Source organism: Pipistrellus hanaki (assembly GCF_964339955.1).
Source record: "Pipistrellus hanaki genome assembly, chromosome: 3".
NCBI lineage: Eukaryota > Metazoa > Chordata > Mammalia > Chiroptera > Vespertilionidae > Pipistrellus > Pipistrellus hanaki.
Genome location: NC_140505.1, coordinates 80,957,284 through 80,978,047, shown reverse-complemented (window position 1 = coordinate 80,978,047; position 20,764 = coordinate 80,957,284). Strand labels below are relative to the sequence as shown.

Sequence of the window (20,764 nt, the reverse complement as noted above, 5' to 3'; positions counted from 1 at the left end):
CAGTTAGGGGTGACCAAGCCAGTAGAGGAGGGAAGTTGGGGGTGACCAGGCCTGCAGGGAAGAGCAGTTGGGAGGGACCCAGGTCTGCAGGGGAGAGCAATTGGGGGGGGAACAAGGCCTGTAGTGGAGGACAGTTAGGGGCAAACAGGCTGGCTGGGGAGCAGTTAGGCATCAATCAAGACTGACAGGGGAGTGATTAGTGGGTGATCAGGCTGGCAGGCAGAAGCGGTTAGGGGCAAACAGAAAGTCAGGCAGGCAAGCAGTTGGGAGCCAGCATTCCTAGATTGTGAGAGGGATGTCTGACTGCCCATTTAAGCCCGTCCCACTGGGATCGGGCTTAAATGGGCAGTTGGACATCCCTCGTGGGGTCCCAGATTGGAGAGGGTGTAGGCTGGGCTGAGGGACCCCCCCCTCCGCCCCCGTGCACGAATTTCCTGCACCGGGCCTCTAGTATATTTATATCTGGAGAACTATCTAGGAGATGACTCATAAAGAAGCATAAAATATTTATTTTGAATATTTCTATTAATAACTAAAGAATTTTACTTCATCAAATACCATTTCTCCCACACGAGTGATCGTTTCTATCAATACATAAAATACACGAGTTTTCTGTTTTCATTGGGCACTTTATACCCTAGGATTAATCACCTGAAAATAGAGGTCCCTTTTTCTCATCTGAAATTTTGTTGTGAACGTTGCAACAAATTTAAAGTGTACACAGCTTACTCTCAGTCTAAATTATTATGAAATATCCATCATTTAAATGTTAAATGCCAATTTGTGAGAGGCAAAAAAATAGAAACTCCTTTTCTACCCAAATTTTTTTCTTCGAACATATCATGTCTTATTTCAAGGTTTAATTGTAAAAGAAATAAGAATCAGCTGAAACCGGTTTGGCTCAGTGGTAGAGCGTCAGTCTGCGGACTGAAAGGTCCCAGGTTCGATTCCAGTCAGGGGCATGTACGTTGGTTGCGAGCACATCCCCAGTAGGGGGTGTGCAAGAGGCAGCTGGTCGATGTTTCTCTCTCATCGACGTTTCTAGCTCTCTATCTCTCTCCCTTCCTCTCTGTAAAAAAATCAATAAAACATATTAAAAAAAAAAGAAAGAAAGAAATCAGCAGGAGGGCGGCTGAGCTGTTTTTCAGCAGAGCCAAGATGGCAGAGCCCAGCCCAGTGCACCTACCTCCTGCCTCTCCACATCCATGTTCCAGATGACTATGCCACCATCACTGCCACATGAGATGAGCTGCCGTGTGTGCTGTGCATAGGAGAGGGCCTGGATTTTGTCACTGTGAAAGAAAACAGGAGTTAGCCTCCATGCAGAAGAGCAAGTGAAAGCCCAGAGGGAAGGAAGCTCAGTAGTCAGGGAATGAGCACACTCACTGCTGAGCCCCAAATGCAGACCTTAGAAATGGGCTGGAAGTGTCAATATGCCAACCGTGGGGAGGGTACTCAAGGCTTAAAAGTCAAAATGCTTATTTAAGATCCTGAGGCCAGCCAATCTTTGTTACATTTAAGGAGAAAGACTGATTGATTGTTAAATTGGCTGTGACATATTACTGGTTCTTTCCATAAATGATTATATAAACAATTATGTGCATGTGTTCATGTTATACTTATTCAAGAGTCATGATTTTGTTTTTAAAAAGGTATATTTTATATAACCAAAATATATAAGGAACTCATACAACTTAACAAAAGAAGACAAACAATACATTAAAAATGGGCAAAAGACCAAAATAGACACTTCTCCAAAGTGGACATACAGCTGGCCAAGAGACACAGGAAAAAATGCTGAAAGTCACTGGTCATCAAAGAGATGCAAATTAAAACCACAATGAGGTATCACCTCACCACAACAAACAAGTGCTGGTGAGTCTATGGAGTAAAGGGAACCCTAGCACACTGCTGGGGGGAATGCAAACTGATGCAGCCATTATGAAAATCAGTATGGCATTTCCTCAAACAATTAAATATGGAACTGCCATTTGACCTAGTGATCCTACTTCTAGGAATATATTATTTGAAAGACAAATCAGAAAGAATATATACACCCATATGCTCATAGTAGCACAATTTACAGTAGCTAAGATTTAGAAAGAATTTATACACCCATATGCTCATAGTAGCACAATTTACTACTATGGCTGACAAATCATTCCCTCTTGGTGGCAGCCATGATGGAGAATTCAGTTTTATGGTCTAACAAGCTGATATCTAACAAAAAATTCTTGAGATATAATTTCTGTTGGGTGGGAGACAGCAGGGAATCTGAGTTCTTGGTCATTTTTGTTTGAATGTTGTTCTATTTTGAGCTCAAATCAATTAAGAATTCTGTGCCCTCGGGAAGAAGAGCAGCACTTTGAAATATGGACTGGTGATGTTTTGTGTTTACTTTTGACCCGTGGCTGAAGCTGTAGAACTAAAACTATTAAGCTCTATGTGTTTGTGCCTACAATTCAGAAAAGTCTGTATCTTTTTAATCTATATATATAAAAGCCTAAACGATCACCCGACCATCCAGTAGTTATGATGTGCAATGACCGCTGGGAGCAGATGCTTAATGCACAGGCATGGAAACATGGATCAGAATGACAAATCTCAGAGGGAAGAGGGGAGGGTGGGAAGAGGTCAACCAAAGATCTTATATGCATACTAGAGGCCTGGTGCACAGATTCATGCACCGATGGGGTCCCTTGGGATGGGGCCAAAACCGGATCTCTTTCCAACATCAGCCCCCCTGGGGTCCGGGATTACAAGAGGCGCAGGCCAGGCTGAGGGACCTCACCGATGCACGAATCTGTGCACCAGGCATCTTGTTAATATATATTTTTATTTATTTCAGAGAGGAAGGAAGAGGAAGAGAGAGACAGAAACATCAATGATGACAGAGAATCGTTGATTGGCTGCCTCCTACATGCCTCCTACTGGGGATCGAGCCCACAACCTAGTTATGTGCCTTGACTGGGAATTGAACTCTTCATAGGTTGAAGCTCAACCACTGAGTCACACAAACGGGCAAGGCTTTTATCTTTTGTAGTATATGGAACATTTTCCTATTCCCAGAGCATATCAAGAAATTAGATTATAGCGCATTTTAAATTATAAAATGTGTTCTGTTTGGTTAATAAAGATAACAAGTACTTACAAATAGAATATTCCTAAATTTCAAGAAAATAAGAAAATTGAACCCATATAACTTTAAATTTACTGGATTTAAAAATAAATATTATTTTACAGAAAATGTTATTTAACTTAATAAATATTTTAGAATCCAAGTTCACAAAATTAAGGTAACTCTTTGGCAAATGAGACTAGTATGATAAGTTTTAAACACAGCTGTCTTTCTCTGATTTATCAGTGTTAAGTATAATGTAACTGTACATTTTATTTTATTTGGGTTGATTTCTCCTAAATTTATATAGGATAATGGGCCAAATAAGCTAATATTATGCTTGTATGTTTAAGATTATAAAAAAATGCCGGGACCGATTTGGCTCAGTGGATAGAGCGTCGGCCTGCGGACTGAAGGGTCCCGGGTTCGATTCCGGTCAAGGGCATGTACCGTGGTTGCGGGCACATCCCCAGTGGGGGGTGTGCAGGAGGCAGCTGATCGATGATTCTCTCTCATTGATGTTTCTGGCTCTCTATCCCTCTCTCTTCCTCTCTGTGAAAAATCAATAAAATATATTTTAAAAAAAAGATTATAAAAAAATATACATTTATGTTCAATTAAATACAAAACTTTTCCTGATAAACTTTTTATATAAATAGCAATTACGTTTCATAGCATATCAACTTAAAGATAATTTAAATAACTTAAATATTTAAGTAACTTAAAAAAGACTAATAACTTGAGCTAACCATTTAATAATCTTTGGACACCAACCTAGTTAGATAATTTCCAAGTCAGAATACTGAAACTTTGATTACAAAGCATATTAAGTTTATATGTATTTGCTTCTTATTTTTCTAAGACATGCTACATGAGTCATGTCAATGAATGGATTCATTTTTGCCACTTTAAGGTGATGAAAAGTGATGTGTTTGTCACAGTAGAAATTTGTTATATGTGTTTGTGAGCTTTTAAGTCTGCATGCAGATGTCTTCATGAGTGTGGACTACTAAACCAAGAACTAGCAGAACAAGAACTAATTATAAAGGACTGAATGAACCAAAGTAGGAAATCTTACTATGTTTTCTGGAATACTGTTAATGTTTTAATGTTCCATTTTCTGAGTATGTAAGGATGCCTTTTTTTTTTTTTTTTTTTTTTTTTTAGCTTTTTATGCTAGTTCTAACCTACAATTTATTAAACTCTGTTTTTAGAAGCTAAATGAAAACATTTAAAAATGATATCCAGTTCTTAGTGAACTCCCAGAATTAAAAACTGTTACTGAGTGTCCGTAATTTCCATGGCAATATACCTATTTCATAGGTTCAGTTAGAATCTATCTGTAGGATGTAATTGAGCAACCAAGCCCTTACTTAGAATATCATTAGAAAATGATGCTCATTGAATTAGATATGACTAGCCACTTTAAGAACTAATGGAGCCAAGCTTCCAAAGTTCTCCCAGGAAACTGGCCTGGTACCTGGTTTTGCAGTACCTTACAGGTGGTAAAAAAGCTACCAAGGCAAGCACCTAGCAAATGTGGGAAATCTCGAGGAATTCAACCAAGGTTATGCTTATTATAGTGAAAGAAATATGGTGTAGAGTTTCTGTGGTTTGATTTCCTAGCCTTGGGGTAGCCCAACCCAAGATTCCTTATGAAAACTTCCAGAGAGAAATTAATTTTGTAGGCTACTTAATAGTTATTTAATACTGTATGACTGTATATTTGCAAAGCAAACCAAGAAGGCCAATATGCGAATTACCACTCTCACTTCACCAATGTAAATAATTAGGCCACACCTTATGAGACTGGCCCTTTTTTGTGATTAACAATAATCTTTGAGATTATAATTACAGGAGAGGAGGGGGAAAACTGTCAGGTAGACTGTGACTTTGAAATGGGCAGAACGAAATTACTGGATATCTGTTCAATGGAATGTTAGGTGTTGTCTAGCACACCCTTCTGGGTTATCTGTTTTTAAAGGGGTCTGCACATTTAATTGAACTATTTTATAGTTCAGTAATTTATAGAAAACTGCTATTACTGCAAATGAATCTTGTCCAGTGAAGATACAACTCATCTCCATGCCCCAACTCTCCCAGGGCAGTAGTCAATTGTGATTCTACTTACAAATTTATTGCCACATTTTCCATTGCCTATGCATTTATCTAGTCTTTGGATTTTTCTTGGAACTAGTTATAACATCTTATTATTTCCTGTATTAATTAATGACTAATATAAAATCTTTGGCACATAGTCATTTAAAAAAATCATGTTTTCTATCTGTCCTGGTTATTTTCTATATTTTAAAGTTTGGAGTGCCACCATTCTGACACTCAGGTGCAAGAAGGAAAATCTATCTAGTTGAACAGACTCGTAATCCTATAATTTGAACTACATTTCACTTGTTAAGACATCTTGATTTGGTTGTAAAACCAAAATAAGCTCCAAAAGAAACTGTACTGCCACTCGTAAGTGGCAGCAACATTCAGCAACAAACACATTATTTATGGAACTCCAGTACTATTAACATTCCAACACAGAAGAGTGGAACACAGTGATGAATGCTGGATTCCAAGCTTTGCAACAAAGCTGCTCAGGGACTTCTTAATTTACTGATTCAAAATACAAACACCCTGCAGTTAAAAACAAGGTGAGAGAACACCCCTAGGCTCACAGATTAAGGGTTATAAAGAATAAACTATACCTTGCATTAATTGTTTCATCTGATATCCCAGTAGCATTTATACTAGAAAGCATTTCAAAACTAGTTATTATTTCATGGGTGAGTGCTGCAATGCCAATGATCTTATATCTGCATAAAAACCCCACTTTCCACAGCCACCAGTATCTGCCATTACAAAGTCTCTACTCGGTGGGATGGCTTCATTTCCTTTCTCACCAGCCCCAGAGGTAACATATATCTGATCAGGCACAGCTACAGAGTTTGGGGAGCCCACTGCAAAATGAAAATACAGGCCCCTTGTTAAAAATTTGAGAATTACAATACAGTGACAGGAGAGCATTAAAGTAAGTGTGAGGACATCTTAAGCATGGGGCCTTGTGTGGCTACATAGGTTACAGAACCAATGAAGCTGGTCCTGTGTCTGAGGCTTCTTAAGCAAAAGGGAAAAGAAGTCATTATCCTCTTAACAGAATCGGATTTTCAGGCACAGGCTAACATCTGCCCAAATGTCAGCTTAGGCCCTTTTCCATCTCCTAATAGTATCGGGGACTTTGTGGATGATTATAACAAAAGTCATACACATGGTAAGTGAGTAGGAAGAGAGAAACCTATGGCTGTGGTTGTGAGAATAGGAAGAAAATACAGAAGCCATGAGTGCCAAGGGTCACAGCTGTGACCAAGCCTCAGGCAACCTGTAGATCCCAAGGAGAGACCCATCACAAGGGACCACACAGACTTTTTTTTTTTTTTTAATATATCTTATTGATTTTTTTTTTTTACAGAGAGGAAGAGAGAGGGATAGAGAGTTAGAAACATTAATGAGAGAAACATCAATCAGCTGCCTCTTGCATACCCCCTACTAGGGATGTGCCCACAACCAAGGTACATGCCCTTGACTAGAATCGAACCTGGGACCTTTCAGTCCACAGGCCGATGCTCTATCCACTGAGCCAAATCAGTTTCAGCCACACAGACTTTTTATCTTTACTTTAAATCGTTACCATTAAATTAAATTGCCAAAAAGTCTTAGAAACATTGTTATAAGAAAAATTATGGTCCTAAAGTTGCTCATGGAATGATAGATATTATCTAAGAATAAAAAAGGATCTAAAAAGCCCTTGTGCCCTAGTTGGTTTGGCTCAGTGGATAGAGTGCTGACCTGTGGATTGAAGGGTCCCAGGTTTCATTCTGGTCAAAGGCACATGCCTTGTTGCAGGCTTGATCCCCAGTAGAGGGAGTGCTGGAGGTAGTTGATCAATAAGTCTCGCTCATTATTGATGCTTCTCTCTCTCTCTCCCTCTCTGAAATAAAAAAAATAATAATTTTTTTAAAAGCCCTTGTATCATTATTGGATTTGACAAGGTGGGCATGGGGCAATAAATGTCCAGTTTTATGCTTCAATAAAATTCATACAACTGTTAACTGACATTTGGAAAACATAACTGGCCCCTAAAACTGGACCTTTTCCTTTTCCTTTCCCTCTCCAGAGCTAGCACATAATTATGTTCCCTTTGTTGCAGGGAACAAAAAATATCAAAATGGTTGCAATGCAAAAAAATTTTGTATAGAAGCATACTTTCTTAACCTATTTCCCCCTTGGACTTGGAAACATTTTTGCTGTTATCATTCAGTTACTCTAGTGTTAAAGCTATCTCTGTTTTGATGGGGTGCTTACCCACAAAATCAAACTAGTTACTAAAATGTTGTATTTCTGCTGCTGAAAGAGTGTATGAAGCTATAGAACTTGGGACAAAGCCGAGTGAAGCTGTCCTCCACGCTATGGCTGGACATTTCCAGAAGGGGGAAGGCAGTCTCCCCACCATGAGGGCGGGAAGCTCTGGTACTATCTGCTCTCCCCAGTTTCCCAACTGACCAATTCAGTCCCTGATTTGGAACTCTTAATAGCACTAGTCACCCTGAGGAAGGTAGGAAAATAAGTGAGTGCAGGACAGAAAAAAGGGCAGCCTCAACCCCTAAGCAGAAATTCTTTGGCCTCTAAATTAGAAAAGAGAAAACATCATATGACATGGTGGGGACCATGTGTTATTCAATCTTTATTTTTCTATCTCTGGTACCTAGTGCAGTGCTGAAAACAAAGAAGGTTCTAAATAACTTCCTTAGTTCAAACTGCACTAAGGTTTGGGAGACTTAAACTGCCACAAAGTCTTTATGGATGGTAGCTCAGTATTTTTATCTAAAAAATGATATCTGGGGAGAGAAACCAAGATGGCGGCATAGGTAAATGCAGGTACTCGCTACCTCCCACAAGCACGTCAGAATTACAACTAAAATAAAGAACAACCATCATCCAGAACCGACTGAAAGCTAGCTGAATGGAAGTCTTACAACTAGGGAAGTAAAGAAGAAAGCACACTGAGACTAGTAGGAGGGGCGGAGGCACAGAATGGGCTGGACCAGTATCTCAGTGCGCCACTTTTTTAATTGAGAGGAAGATCAATAGCAATCAAGTCTCAACTTTTTTTAATTGGGAAGGCCCCCTGTGAAGCACAAGGAGTCCCAGCTCTATACTAGACTCCCAGTCCCAAAGCTGGGAAGAGAAGTCCCCATAACTATGGGCTGTAAAAATCAGCAGGGATTGGGGCTCAGTGACAAGGAGGCTGCTGTTCCTCTTAAAGGGCTAGTGCACGAAATGAACTTACAAGGTTCTGCTTTCTCTGAGCTCCAGAGCCAGGGTGAGGCTCCTGGTGACCCAGATACATACAAAGAGAAACTGGATGGTCTGGCATCTGGGCAGGAACTCAGGGGCAGCTTTCTCCCAGATGCAGGTGCTCGCAGGGTCATTGTTCCTGTGCTGGGATCTCCCAGGAACAGAGCTGACTGGCAGCTACTTCTGTTTGCTCCACCCTGGTGATTCCCTTTGACCCCACCATATCTGTGGCAGCAGCTTTTCTGAATGGCCTGTCCTTGCTAAAGCTTCAGACTTTGCTAAAATCTTTCAAACAAGCAACAGCTGGGCCAGAGTGCCCCAAATCTATCAATAAAAGGCCCAAGACCCGGCACTAGCAGCAGCCTGCTTTGCTTCAGAGCTGGGCCTCGCCTGGGAACTTCTAAAACTGATACAAATATGAGGAATCTGCAGATCTCTTTGTAGCTCCTGATGGGTGGTCCCAAGCAGTGGCTGACCTTGCATCTCCCTGGAGACCCAAGAGCCAGTGTACCCAGTGGTCAGTGGGAGACCACACAAGATTACAACTCTTTACATCCATAAGTGACACATCTGAGGGCAGACTCAGTGAACACCAAAGCATCACTGAAGCAAGTCCTGCTCCATAGGGGTGTCTCCTGCACAGCAGCTCTCTCACTGTAATCCCAGCTGGGTCCTCACAGAAAATTGGCCTGGAGGTCAATTTCTCTTAATGACACCAATAGCAATCAAGTCTTTTTTTTTTTTTTTAAATATATTTTATTGATTTTACACAGAAAGGAATTGAGAGGGACAGAGTTAGAAACGTTGATGAGAGAGAAACATCGACCAGCTGCCTCTTGCATAGCCCCCTCTGGGGATGTGCCCGCAACCAAGGCACATGCCCTTGACCGGCAATCAAGTCTTAACGACAAGTTGATTGTGCACACAGTCCACAAAGGTACCCACCTACAGAACTCAGTTCAGGTGACTGAAAAGGATAAGCCACTGGGCCCTAAAGGACACCTGCTACACAAGTTTACTCTACCAACACCAGGAGATATAGCAGTTCTATTTAATACATAGAAACAAACACAGGGAAACAGCCAAAATGCAGGGACAAATGAAAGAAATGGAAGCAAACTATTGGATTCAGAATTCAAAACCATGGTTATAAGGCTACCCAAGAATCTTCATGAGACCTCCAAGGGACCTTAGTGAGACTTTCAAGGATCATTAGTGAGACTTTCAATGCCAAAGACACAAAAAAGGACTAGTCAGAAATTAAGTACACACTGACTGAAATAAAGAATAAGGGATTCAAAGGTAGACTAGAAGAATCCGAGAATCAAATCAATGATTTAAAATATGAGGAAGGAAAAAACACACAGACAAGAAAAAAGGAAAAAATAATCCAAAAATATAAAGGTAGTGAAGGGAATCTCTGGAACAACTTCAAGCATACCAGCATTCACATTATGGGGGTGCCATAAGTGTGAGAGAGAAAGATATTGAAAACCCATTTGAGAAAATAATGACAGAAAACTTTCTTAAACTATCTGGTTAAAGAAATATTTACAACTCCAAGAAGCACAGATAGTCCCAAACAAGAGGAACTCGAAGCAAACCATACCAAGACACATCATAATTAAAATACCAAGGGAAAAATACAAAGAGAATCTTAAAAGTACGAGAAAAGCAGTTAGTTACCTATAAGGGAGCACCCATATGACTGTCAGCTTATTTCTCAATAGAAACTATGCAGCTTGAAAGGGAGTGGCAAGAAATATTCAAAGTGATGAATAGCAAGGACCTACAATCAAGATTACTCTGCCCAGCAAAGCTATCATTTAGACTTGAAGGTCAGATAAGGAGCCTAATAGAAAAGAAAAAGCTAAAGGAGTTCATCACCACCAAACAGTATTATATGAAATGTTTAAAGGCATTCTTTAAGAAGAGGAAAAAGAAGAAAAATATCGTTCATATGAACAATAAAATAGCAATAAATACATATCTATCAACAACTGAATCTAAAAATCAAAATAAATAAGAAATCTAATGAAGAGAATAAACAGGTGAATAAAATAGAATCAGAGACATGGAAACAGAACAGACTGACGATTCTCAGAGGGAAGGGGGTGGGGTGGGGTGGGAAGAGATTTAACAAAGATCTTATATGCATTACCTGTGGACACAGACAATAAGGTTGCAAAGGCCTAAGGCAGGGTAGAAACCAGGTGGAGGGGGGCAATAGGGAGGAAAAAGAGGGATATTTATAATACTTTCAATAATAAAGATTAAAAAAATAACTGCTTTCTCTCTTTCAGAGGGTTATCGTAAGATTAAACTGTGTGTGTGTATGGTGGGGGGCGGGAGGGGGGAGGGGGGGGAGAGGAAGGAGGATTTCTGGGGGTTTTGAAAGCTCTTTACTAAATATTAGGCATTATTTAAATACAAGAGTCACTGAACACTGAACACTGATCCAGCGGCCAACTTTCAGGGCAAAGGAATGCTGCTGTGAAAGGGGGCCCATGAGTTCTCCTTCCCTGCCTGATGCCTTGGCCCTTTCTTTCCCACACCTTCTTTGTGAATCCCATCCTCCTACTTCCAACAGTTCCCATGACTCCCCTCAGGTACTCACAACTAAACCACTCCAACAGGTGACACCACCTGATGCTGAGGAGTTTACTTCTATTGTAGCTCTCTGACCTGAGAGCTCCTCATAGAGTTGACTTTATTACTAAACTTGAGTTAAATAAAGTCCCTAACAAAAGCCTTCTGCCATTGTTCCTATCTAAAGCTGTTCTCACTGGTGGCTCCTAATCTCATCAACCTGCCTCGCTGAGTTCTAAGTGTGTGATCTTCTCAGGATAAACTCCAAGTATGGTCTGTTTCATTTTCTAAAAGACCAAGTCTATATTTATTAGAAACTAGAGAACCCATTAGTTTAGGTTTCCTTTCTCTGGGACTGAGAGACTGTACCTCAACTTTATAGTTTTTCCTCTTACCAAACTGTAGGTGTGAGTGTCCTAGAACACCACGCTCCATCAGGGTGCTCAGCACACGGTAATGCTGGCATGGAGCACTGGGACACTTTCCCACACTGTGGACGGTCATTCAAGACTGCTTGCAGTCTTCATCCACCACTGTGTAAGAATAAAGCTAGTTATAAGCTCATCTGAATGAGTCCAACAAATATTACTGACCTTCATTCAAAACCTGCATTTTATGTCACCTACGTGACAGGGATTATCTGGCAGATTAGGTAATAACAGAGTACTATTAAACAGGACTGTGTTTGATTTCTCTCTTCACTTAACATGGATGATGTCAACTCCTACATGATCTTGATGCATGTCACCTTGTCTGGAGATAAATATTTGGGAACTATGCCTCTAATGAGCAGATGACAAGGTTCAAGTGGCCCCACAAGCCAGCTGTGGCCTCAGACAACCAGTCTGCTCTGTAATATGGGAAGGAAGGGTTTAGTAGCTACTTCTCCAACACTAAACTATAATACTAAAATAATTATCTGTGCACGGGCCCTCTAAAATTGAATTAGTTCAATAATGCTAAATTGTAGATTTAACTGCTTAGGAGACTGTTTTAAAACTACTGTTTCTAAGCACATTTATAGAAAAGAGCTAAAACAAATCAGTTCATTGGGACATTACTGATTTGTTTATGGAAGTCTGCAGTCATTCTCAATATCATTTGGAAAACTTCACAAGTTAAAAATAATTTAGATTAGAGTTCTACAGCACATCTAAAGTTCTTTTCTGCAGCATGATCAGACTTTGTCCCCAGGGACTGTGGGCAGCACAGTGTAGGAAAACAGAGTGTGATCTGAGGTTCACCAGCAGAGAGCTGCCTGGGATGGGGGGCCCTTTATCATTCAGATGCCCTCAGCTCCACACCAGTGACCAGGATCTTTAAAGACAGGGCACTCCTTTAAACCAATTCCTAGGTGATTCTCATTGCCCAGCCAAGTTTGAGAACTGCTCCCAGGAAACAACAAAAATTTCTCAGTTCTTCCTCTCAGCCCCCTGAAATCTGTCCTAAGAAGAGCCTGATAAATACTTGGTGAAGTACAAAAGGTACTCTGCAAGGAAGAATATTATCTCCTGTATTTTCCTTAAACTGCCAGGAATCTTGATGCCACATTTGACCTCAATTATAGAAATTCTGTAGGCCTTCATAGCTTGTTCTTTTAAACTTTTCTTTTAAGCTCAAATTTTTACATTTATATTCTTCCTGCTTCTAACTTTTACCTTTTATTTATTTGCTGCCATTATTTTATCTTACGGTTTCTGTAAGAGCTCTCAAATCCTCTGTGGGATAAAACGGGGTATAAGTAAGTAAACATACTTACTTACACACAGACAGAAATCACAGTGGCCATTATTTGCTTTCCTATCCTGTTCCTCCCAGGCTAAGATCCTGCCATGGAGACAGAACCGCACTCCTTTGTTCCAGTTTTCAGCTGGGAATTTTTTCTCAAGAGTTCTTTATAAAGCACCAACAGCCTTACTTGTGTCCTTGGAGCTCGATGGCAGTTCCTTTTCTCCTACCGATGTCCCACATGATTACAGAGTGATCAGAGCTGCCGGAGAACAAAACTCGCTGGACCGGGTCCCAGCAGAGAGCAGTCACCCCACCTGAGAGACAGATACAGTGGAACATTAGTCACAGAGTAACAGTATTATTCACCAATAAAATGTGAATGCAAATGAGTCAGGATCTTGTGCAGTTCCTGGCATACAATGTTTTTGTTGAAAGAGTAAACAATAAGTCCCCAAAGAGAGAATTGGCTCTGAGAATAAGAATTCCACATTTTAAAGTAGTTTCCAAGAATTTAAATGTACCATAAAATGAATTTCTCTTAAGACTAAAGACAATGAAAAAGACAATTTATTGACCTTTAAACAATAGTCATAATTCTAAGAAGAATGGAAAATATTGCACAGTTTAGAAATATCAGCCATATTTTTTAAATTGCTATTTCCTACCCCCACAGTAGGTGAAAATTTATTAGGTTTAAAAAGCTCAATTAGATTTATTTAATCTTGAATATCAGCTATATTATAGACTATAATATCTAAATTTAAATTTTATTTTCGCCGGGACCAGTTTGGCTCAGTGGATAGAGCGTCGGCCTGTGGACTGAAAGGTCCCGGGTTCGATTCCGGTCAAGGGCATGTACCTTGGTTGCGGGCACATCCCCACTGGGGGGTGTGCAAGAGGCAGCTGGTCGGTGTTTCTCTCTCATCGATGTTTCTAACTCTCTGTCCCTCTCAATTCCTCTCTGTGTAAAATCAATAAAATATATTAAAAAAAATTTTTATTTTCTTGCAAATTTAAATTTACAGATTCTGGGAAAATCATTTACATCCTTAAGTGTCAGTCTTCTCAATTATTTAAAATGGGGATGGTGACAGGATGACTATTACTACTGATAACACCAACCTAGCTGTCACCTACAACATCTGATTGTATGAGAATCAGAGTGGATCAATTACATAGGACCACTCTAGTGGCATGGCTATAAAATATGACAGATTTTATTCTTTAGCAATACCCTTATAAATCACAGAGTATAGTATTAACTTTTTACATATAAGATGAGCACAAAGACTACAAATAATTAAGAATGTGAAAAGTACTCATCTTTTACATTGAAAAAATTCTAAAATGTACGGTTCTTTAAGAAAAATACTATATTCTAAAAACAACATAAAATAGCTTCTTATTTGTTGCAATCTGATGTTTTTCTTCTTTAGATGATAATTTTGTTCTAATAAAGTGCTTTCCTTTAAAAGCTTTTAGAAAAGTTTCCCTTATATAATTGCCTGAGATTTTTTTTTCAAGATCAAAAGGAAAAAAATACCTACTATACTGAATCGTATTTAATAGCTTCTTCCTGTATCTGCACAGCATTCTGCTTATATATATTTCTATCCATGTAATTAACATCACTTCCCCCGGTAAATACGCCCTGCAGCTCCCACCTCCTCTTCCCTCACTACTTCCTGCCCTCATCCTCCCTCACACACACACACACACACACACACACACACACACACACACACACACACCAAGCACACAGCCAGCAGCAGACAGCCCTAGTATTATTGTCTGTTGAATGAATGAAGGAGCAGATGAATGAAAACACAAATATATATAAACACAAATCTGTGTGCTGGTGGGAATCGGGCCAAGACCAGCAGTCCAATGCCGCCTGCCACTCCTGCTCACGCAGGCCCCGCTGCGCCTGCTGCCACTGCCCGCCACTCGGTAGGTTCTCTGCCACTCCGCTGAGCGGCTCCCACGGTGGGAGCGCACTGACACCAGGGGGCAGCTCCTGTGCCTCAAAGCAACCAGTCGACCGGTTGTTTGGTCACTTAGGCTTTTTATATATATAGATTAAAAAAAATCCATAAATCTTACTTGGAACTACTCTGTGATGCTTACTTAACCTTTCAATGCTAAATATTTCCTCCTCCTGTAGAACTCATCATCTTTCCCTGCTATTAAACTCCATGATTATACTTAAAAAAAAAAAATCCTTCAGTATTAGTCCATGTATTAGTTCAAGATATGCATTCCATTCTGAAAAACATGTTATTTGTTCCCACATAGTAGCCAAATGGCTTATTTTGTTAAACATTTGTAGCAGCATTAGCTAACTGTCCATCTAACTTCACATTCCCTCTTTCATATAAAGCGTACTCCCTGGAAAGCCGCTGTCCTGTAAGGGCCACATTACCAGGCTCTCTTACAGCCAAGTGGCATGTGACCATTTCTCAGCAACAGAACCCCTAAAGGAAACGGATAGTAAGTGGAAATAATATGCATCTCTTTCAGACCAAGGCAGTTAAGATGTCCCTTTCCCACTTCCTGCCAATGGTCTCCAAGACCCCAGGACAGGGAAGAATGTATTCTAGGAGGAGCTGAGGTGCCTGAATCACCACTTGGAAAGAACTGTAAATTAGCAACACCTATACTGGATTGTTACATGAACAATAAATAAACTTCTGCTGCATCAAGGCACTAAAAGGTTAGAAATGATTTGTTAGAACAGTTAGCATTGCCTTTTACAGTATTTTTGGACTATTATAATAACGCCAGCTCAAGAGGAAGGTGAGAGTCACCAAAAGCTTCACGAATGTCACCGAAGCCGGTTTGGCTCAGTGGTAGAGCGTCGGTCTGCGGACTGAAAGGTCCCAGGTTCAATTCCGCTCAGGGGCATGTACGTTGGTTGCGGGCACATCCCTGGTGGGGGGTGTGCAGGAGGCAGCTGGTCAATGTTTCTCTCTCATCGACGTTTCTAGCTCTCTATCTCTCTCCCACTGCCTGCCGCCTGCCACTCCTGATATTAAAATATCAATAAAATATATTTTAAAAAAAAAGCTTCACGAATGTCAAACAAATAAATATAAGTTACTGTTAATCTTGATGCCTAATATTTAAACAGAATTTAGCCTCCAAAACAATCCATCATAAACTCTTGAATTTGTTTTTTTCTCCAAAATATATCCAGAATCTAAGCATTTCTCATTATCTCTACTGCTATCTTTGTATGAGCCACTATCATACAAGGAAAATTAAGAAGTATGACACACATTTTGTTGTAAAGGCTGTGGAAGAAAACAATACATACATTGATGATGAGAATGCAAACCAGTTAAGTGGGGAAGGTCACATCTAACAAAACTACATATGCACTTAGCTCCTAATCCTGCAATTTCACTTCTAGGTATTTATCTTGAAGATACTGCCCCCAGTTCCACTAAATAATACAAAAATATACATGCACAAGGCTATTTATTTCAGTATTGTTTTAAATAGCTGAACATTGGGAACAGCCTAAATACTCATGTAAGAGAGTGGGAAAATAAACCATGTTACACTTATACACAGTACTACATAGCTCTGAAAATGAATGAGGATCTCCTGGATGAATAGAAAGTGATTTCCAGAATGTACTGTAAAGTGAAAAAGACAAAGTGCAGAAGAACTTTTACCTAAGAAAATAAGAGTAAATGAGAAATTAAAGAGCTTTATTAATAGCAGGTGTGTGGGAGAGGCTGCGGAATGAAAATGGAGCAGGGATGAAGGAGAGTGACATTTGTCATAGTATATATATTTTTTGTTTGACTCTGAGTTTTTGAACCATGATTATGTTTTATATACTCAAAATAAGTAAATAATAAAAATCAACTAGATGTGTGTGGTGGATCTAAAATGGAATATACAGTAAACAGAAAAACCTAGCTGTATTACAAATGACTGATACAGCCACACTAACGCAGGGCATGGGGAGAAGTGATAAAAGTGATTTTGGAAAATGGAAATAAGGTTAAATATAAAAAGATTTGTACACGAAAATTGTACTCTGAGTAATAGGCTTGTATTTCACAGGGTGATGTGTTAACAATTCTGGAACTGTTCTATGTGTATTCTAGGATTAACTAAATGTATTGAGGATAATGAGAGCTGAGTTTCTCACTATTATAACAGGAGTTATAAATAAGAGGAGGAAGGTTAGAATGATCTCTTTGTGTTAGATTGGACTTAGCAATATGAAATCACAAAAATATATAATTACCGATGTGTGAGTACACATGTATTTTTTAGCTTTGTCTACTGAAAGAGCCTAGAAGTAATTACATCTCATTAACAATGAGCACACACAGCACCCAAATTTTGGCTTCTAAATACTAGTCACTAATAGAAGGAACAAGAGCTGCTTAGATGGCTGATTCCAGGGCTACAGCAAGCAGTGTACAAGCTGAGCCAGGAACATTATGTGGTACCAAAAACTAAGACATGCTCAAAAAAGGATGGAGACGTGTGAAAAAGGAATAGGAGGCAATGTGAAAGGGTTCCTAATGGCCAAATTTGGGACAATTTGAGCAACAAAATAAATAAATGGTAGTACAAGGTCCTCACACAGAAATTAGTGAGAACTTGTGGGTCTATTCCACTATAAATAATTGCATAGATAAATAGGAAATAAGTAAAAGTTTTTCTTATAGTACAATTCCAACTAAAAAGTGTAGGAAGAATAATGCTAATAGAAAAAACAATTTGGCAATCACCACAGTCATACTCGTTTCTGGTAAGAATCATCCATTCATACTAAAGTTATTGGACAGAAATATAATAAGAAACAATATTTACATAGTTCCGAAGTACTTCTTCATAAAACACTTGTGAATTACAAAGGGTAATCAAAGTGGAGAAACCTGGCAGACACATATCCTAACCAAGGGATCAAAGTTATCATCATCAGTAGCAGGCCAAATCATGTGTACTTTGATATGATGCACTACTTAAAAAGCATAAAATCACTTTTGTAGGGTATTATAAAAAATGTATAACCTGCCCTGACCGGTTTGGCTCAGTGGATAGAGCATCAGCCTGTGGACTGAAGGGTCCTGGGTTCGATTCCGGTCAAGGGCATGTGGTTTCAGGCACATCTCCAGTGGGAGGTATGCAAGAGGCAGCTGATTGATGTTTCTCTCTCATCGATGTTTCTGACCTCAATTCCTCTCTTTTCTTCTCTGTAAAAAAGTCAATAAAATATATTTAAAAAAATGCATAACCTGAATTTAACCATGAGGAAACATCAAACAAACTCAAAGGAAGAAACATTCTACAAGGGACGGGCATTCTAGCTAGTACTAAAAAATGCCAAGGTCTTAAAAGACAAGGAAAGACTAAAGAAGTGTTTCAGATTAAAGATAACTAAAAATTCATTATAACTAATAAATTGTGTGGTCCAGGGTTGGATTCTGAACCAGAAAGAGGATATTAGTGTGATAACTGGAGAACTGGGAATAAGGTCTGTGGAATAGAGAACAGTATCATATCAATGTTAATTTCCTAATTTTAATATTTTTACTGTAATATTCAAAGATGTTAACATTTGGGGAATATGGGTCAAAAGTTATTTTAAAATGAAAAGTAAAAATAAAACAAAACAAACAAAAAAACCTAGTACTATTATAATAGCCTCCTATAAGGTTTCTTTGCTTCTACTCCTCTTCCTGTTGTCCATTCTCTGCCCAGTAGCCGAAGTGGTCACTGAAGAACACAAAGTAGATTCTGACACCCTTGCTCCCATCACTCCTGTGGTTCCCATGCCACTGTCCATGGCCTTTCATGATCTAGCTCCTGTCGTGGGGCTTCCCCTCCTCCACCTTACTCACTCCATCTAGGCCTGCTGCTCCTGTGGCATGCACGATTCATTCCCACTATGGTCTTTGCAATCTGTTGCCTCTGCTTGTGATCTTTCCCTACATCATCACTGGCTCATTCTCTCGTTTAACACAAGTCATTGCTCAAATGTCACCTCCTTAGGAGAGATCTTCGTTCACCACTCCTACCTCTTTCCTTCTTTTATTTTTCCTTGGCGTAATAATACATATTTATTTATTGTTTGCTGTCCTAACATAATATAAGCTCTAGGAGAGCTGGTTTTGGCTTATTCACCATAGTTTCCATAAACTTAGAATCCTACCTTGTATAGTAAGCACTCAATAAGCTCAGACAAATAAGCAAACGACTGAATGAAGGAATAAGTACATGAATTTGTGCTTTGTTCACATCTCTTTTTCTGTCTAACCAGTGTGGTTTAAATGATAGCCTTTATCTATTCTATTACTCACACCTTTTAAGCCAGGAAATGCTCATCTGAAGGAGAAGCTCTGGAGATGGTCTTGCTTGACTGGTTAAGCCACTAGGATTAAGGGGATAGAAAAGAGAAAGATGACAAATGCATGATTTCCCCTATATAACATGTGTCCCATGCCCCAAATATTGAAACTGAATCCTCAATATTTGGAAGTGTTTAGGTCCTAAGGGTGAGCCCTGAAGAATGGTGAGAGTAGTGCCCTCATGAAAGGGACCCCAGAGAGCTCTCTCACTCCTGAGAGAGGTTAGAGAGAGAAGGCATTAGTCTATAGACCAGGAGCTGGGCCCCATCAAACACTAAATCTGCCAGCACCTTAATCTTGGACTCCCAAGTTTTCAGCACTGTGATAAATGTATTTTGTTCATAAGCCACCCAGCCTATAGTAATCTGTTAGGACAGCCTGGATAGATTAAGACTAAATATAAAATGGATAACCCAGGCTCTCTAAGGCAACATGTCAGATTTAAATAGTGGTGGTCATCGATAAAAATAATGGTTAGAAAGGTTTATTTGACTTAAAGACTTAGACAGGTTTTGCATCCTATCAGAAAAAACATGGAAACACTTAAATAGAATCTACTAAGTGCCATATGATAAATACCTTGCAACTTTTTCCAACATACAATACATCCACATCTACAAATACTGCACCATAAGGCCCTCTGGCCTTCTTTGTTGGTGACTATAGGAGGTGGATAGTTTATGATGACAAAACTGGGCACTTGGCTATGGTATATAAGTACACAAGCTCTAGAATCAGTTTCTGGGCTCAAATTCCAGTTCTGTTTTTGTTAAGTATGTGACAAGGGCAAGTTACTCAATGTCTTTATGCCTCAGAAATTTGCTTTGTAAATCAGGGATGATAATTTTGTTGAGATTAAATAAGTTAATATACTATAAGGACACAGAATAGTGCCTAGCACATGGGAATCACTCAATAAATGTTAGCTCTTATTATAGAGCAGGAGACCTCATCTATACCATCTCTATGGCAGTATCCTTTGCTGAGCCAGCCTTCAGGCAGTGACCAGCTAGTTCCCTCAGAGCATCTCACACTGCTCTCCCAGTCATTATGAGATCAATTAAAGTTTTAGAAACAAGTTCGATCTCTAATTTTTCCACATTGTATTAGGCTGTAAGGGGCCAGAGCTGAGAAGGGGAGTTCTTCATAATACAGAGCCAGGAAAAGGAAAAAAAAGAAAAAAAGATAATTAGGCCAAAACATGTCAGGGTATACTCAGCACCCTCCCAAGGCTCAGAGAATTACACCATTCTTTAATAAGAGTGGAAAAGATGAAAGGAAAAGCTAAAAGACAGGCAACAGAATGAGAATGAGGGGAAACAAATAACTGCAGGGTCCTATCCAAGCTCTATGTACATGTCCTAACCATAGTGTCCATTGGAGGTTGGCTTATAAATTGTAAACCACGGCATTTATTTCATGTCAGTTCCAAAAGCATGGATTGATCATCTATACAGTAGGCTCTGTGATAAGCTCTGTGGATATAATCTAATCAAATAAAACTCAGACCTAATGTAAACACAAATGTACAATGATAAGATGGTATTAGCGCTGAGAACAAGGACATGCACATTGTGTTTATGGAGCATTCAGT

The 20,764-nt window shown here is 39.4% G+C and overlaps 1 protein-coding gene across 2 annotated transcripts in view; it reads right to left on the bottom strand.

Annotated features, from left to right (window-relative positions):
- WDFY2 (WD repeat and FYVE domain containing 2) overlaps positions 1–20,764 on the bottom strand; it is a 170,568-nt gene that overhangs the window by 13,919 nt on the left and 135,885 nt on the right. For both annotated transcript variants that reach the window (XM_084879439.1, XM_084879440.1), the window contains 2 exons: positions 12,981–13,107; positions 1,187–1,292 (listed from right to left, as the gene is read on the bottom strand). In XM_084879439.1, coding sequence (XP_084735565.1) covers positions 1,187–1,292; positions 12,981–13,107 — 233 coding nt within the window. The remainder of the gene's footprint in view (positions 1–1,186; positions 1,293–12,980; positions 13,108–20,764) is intronic.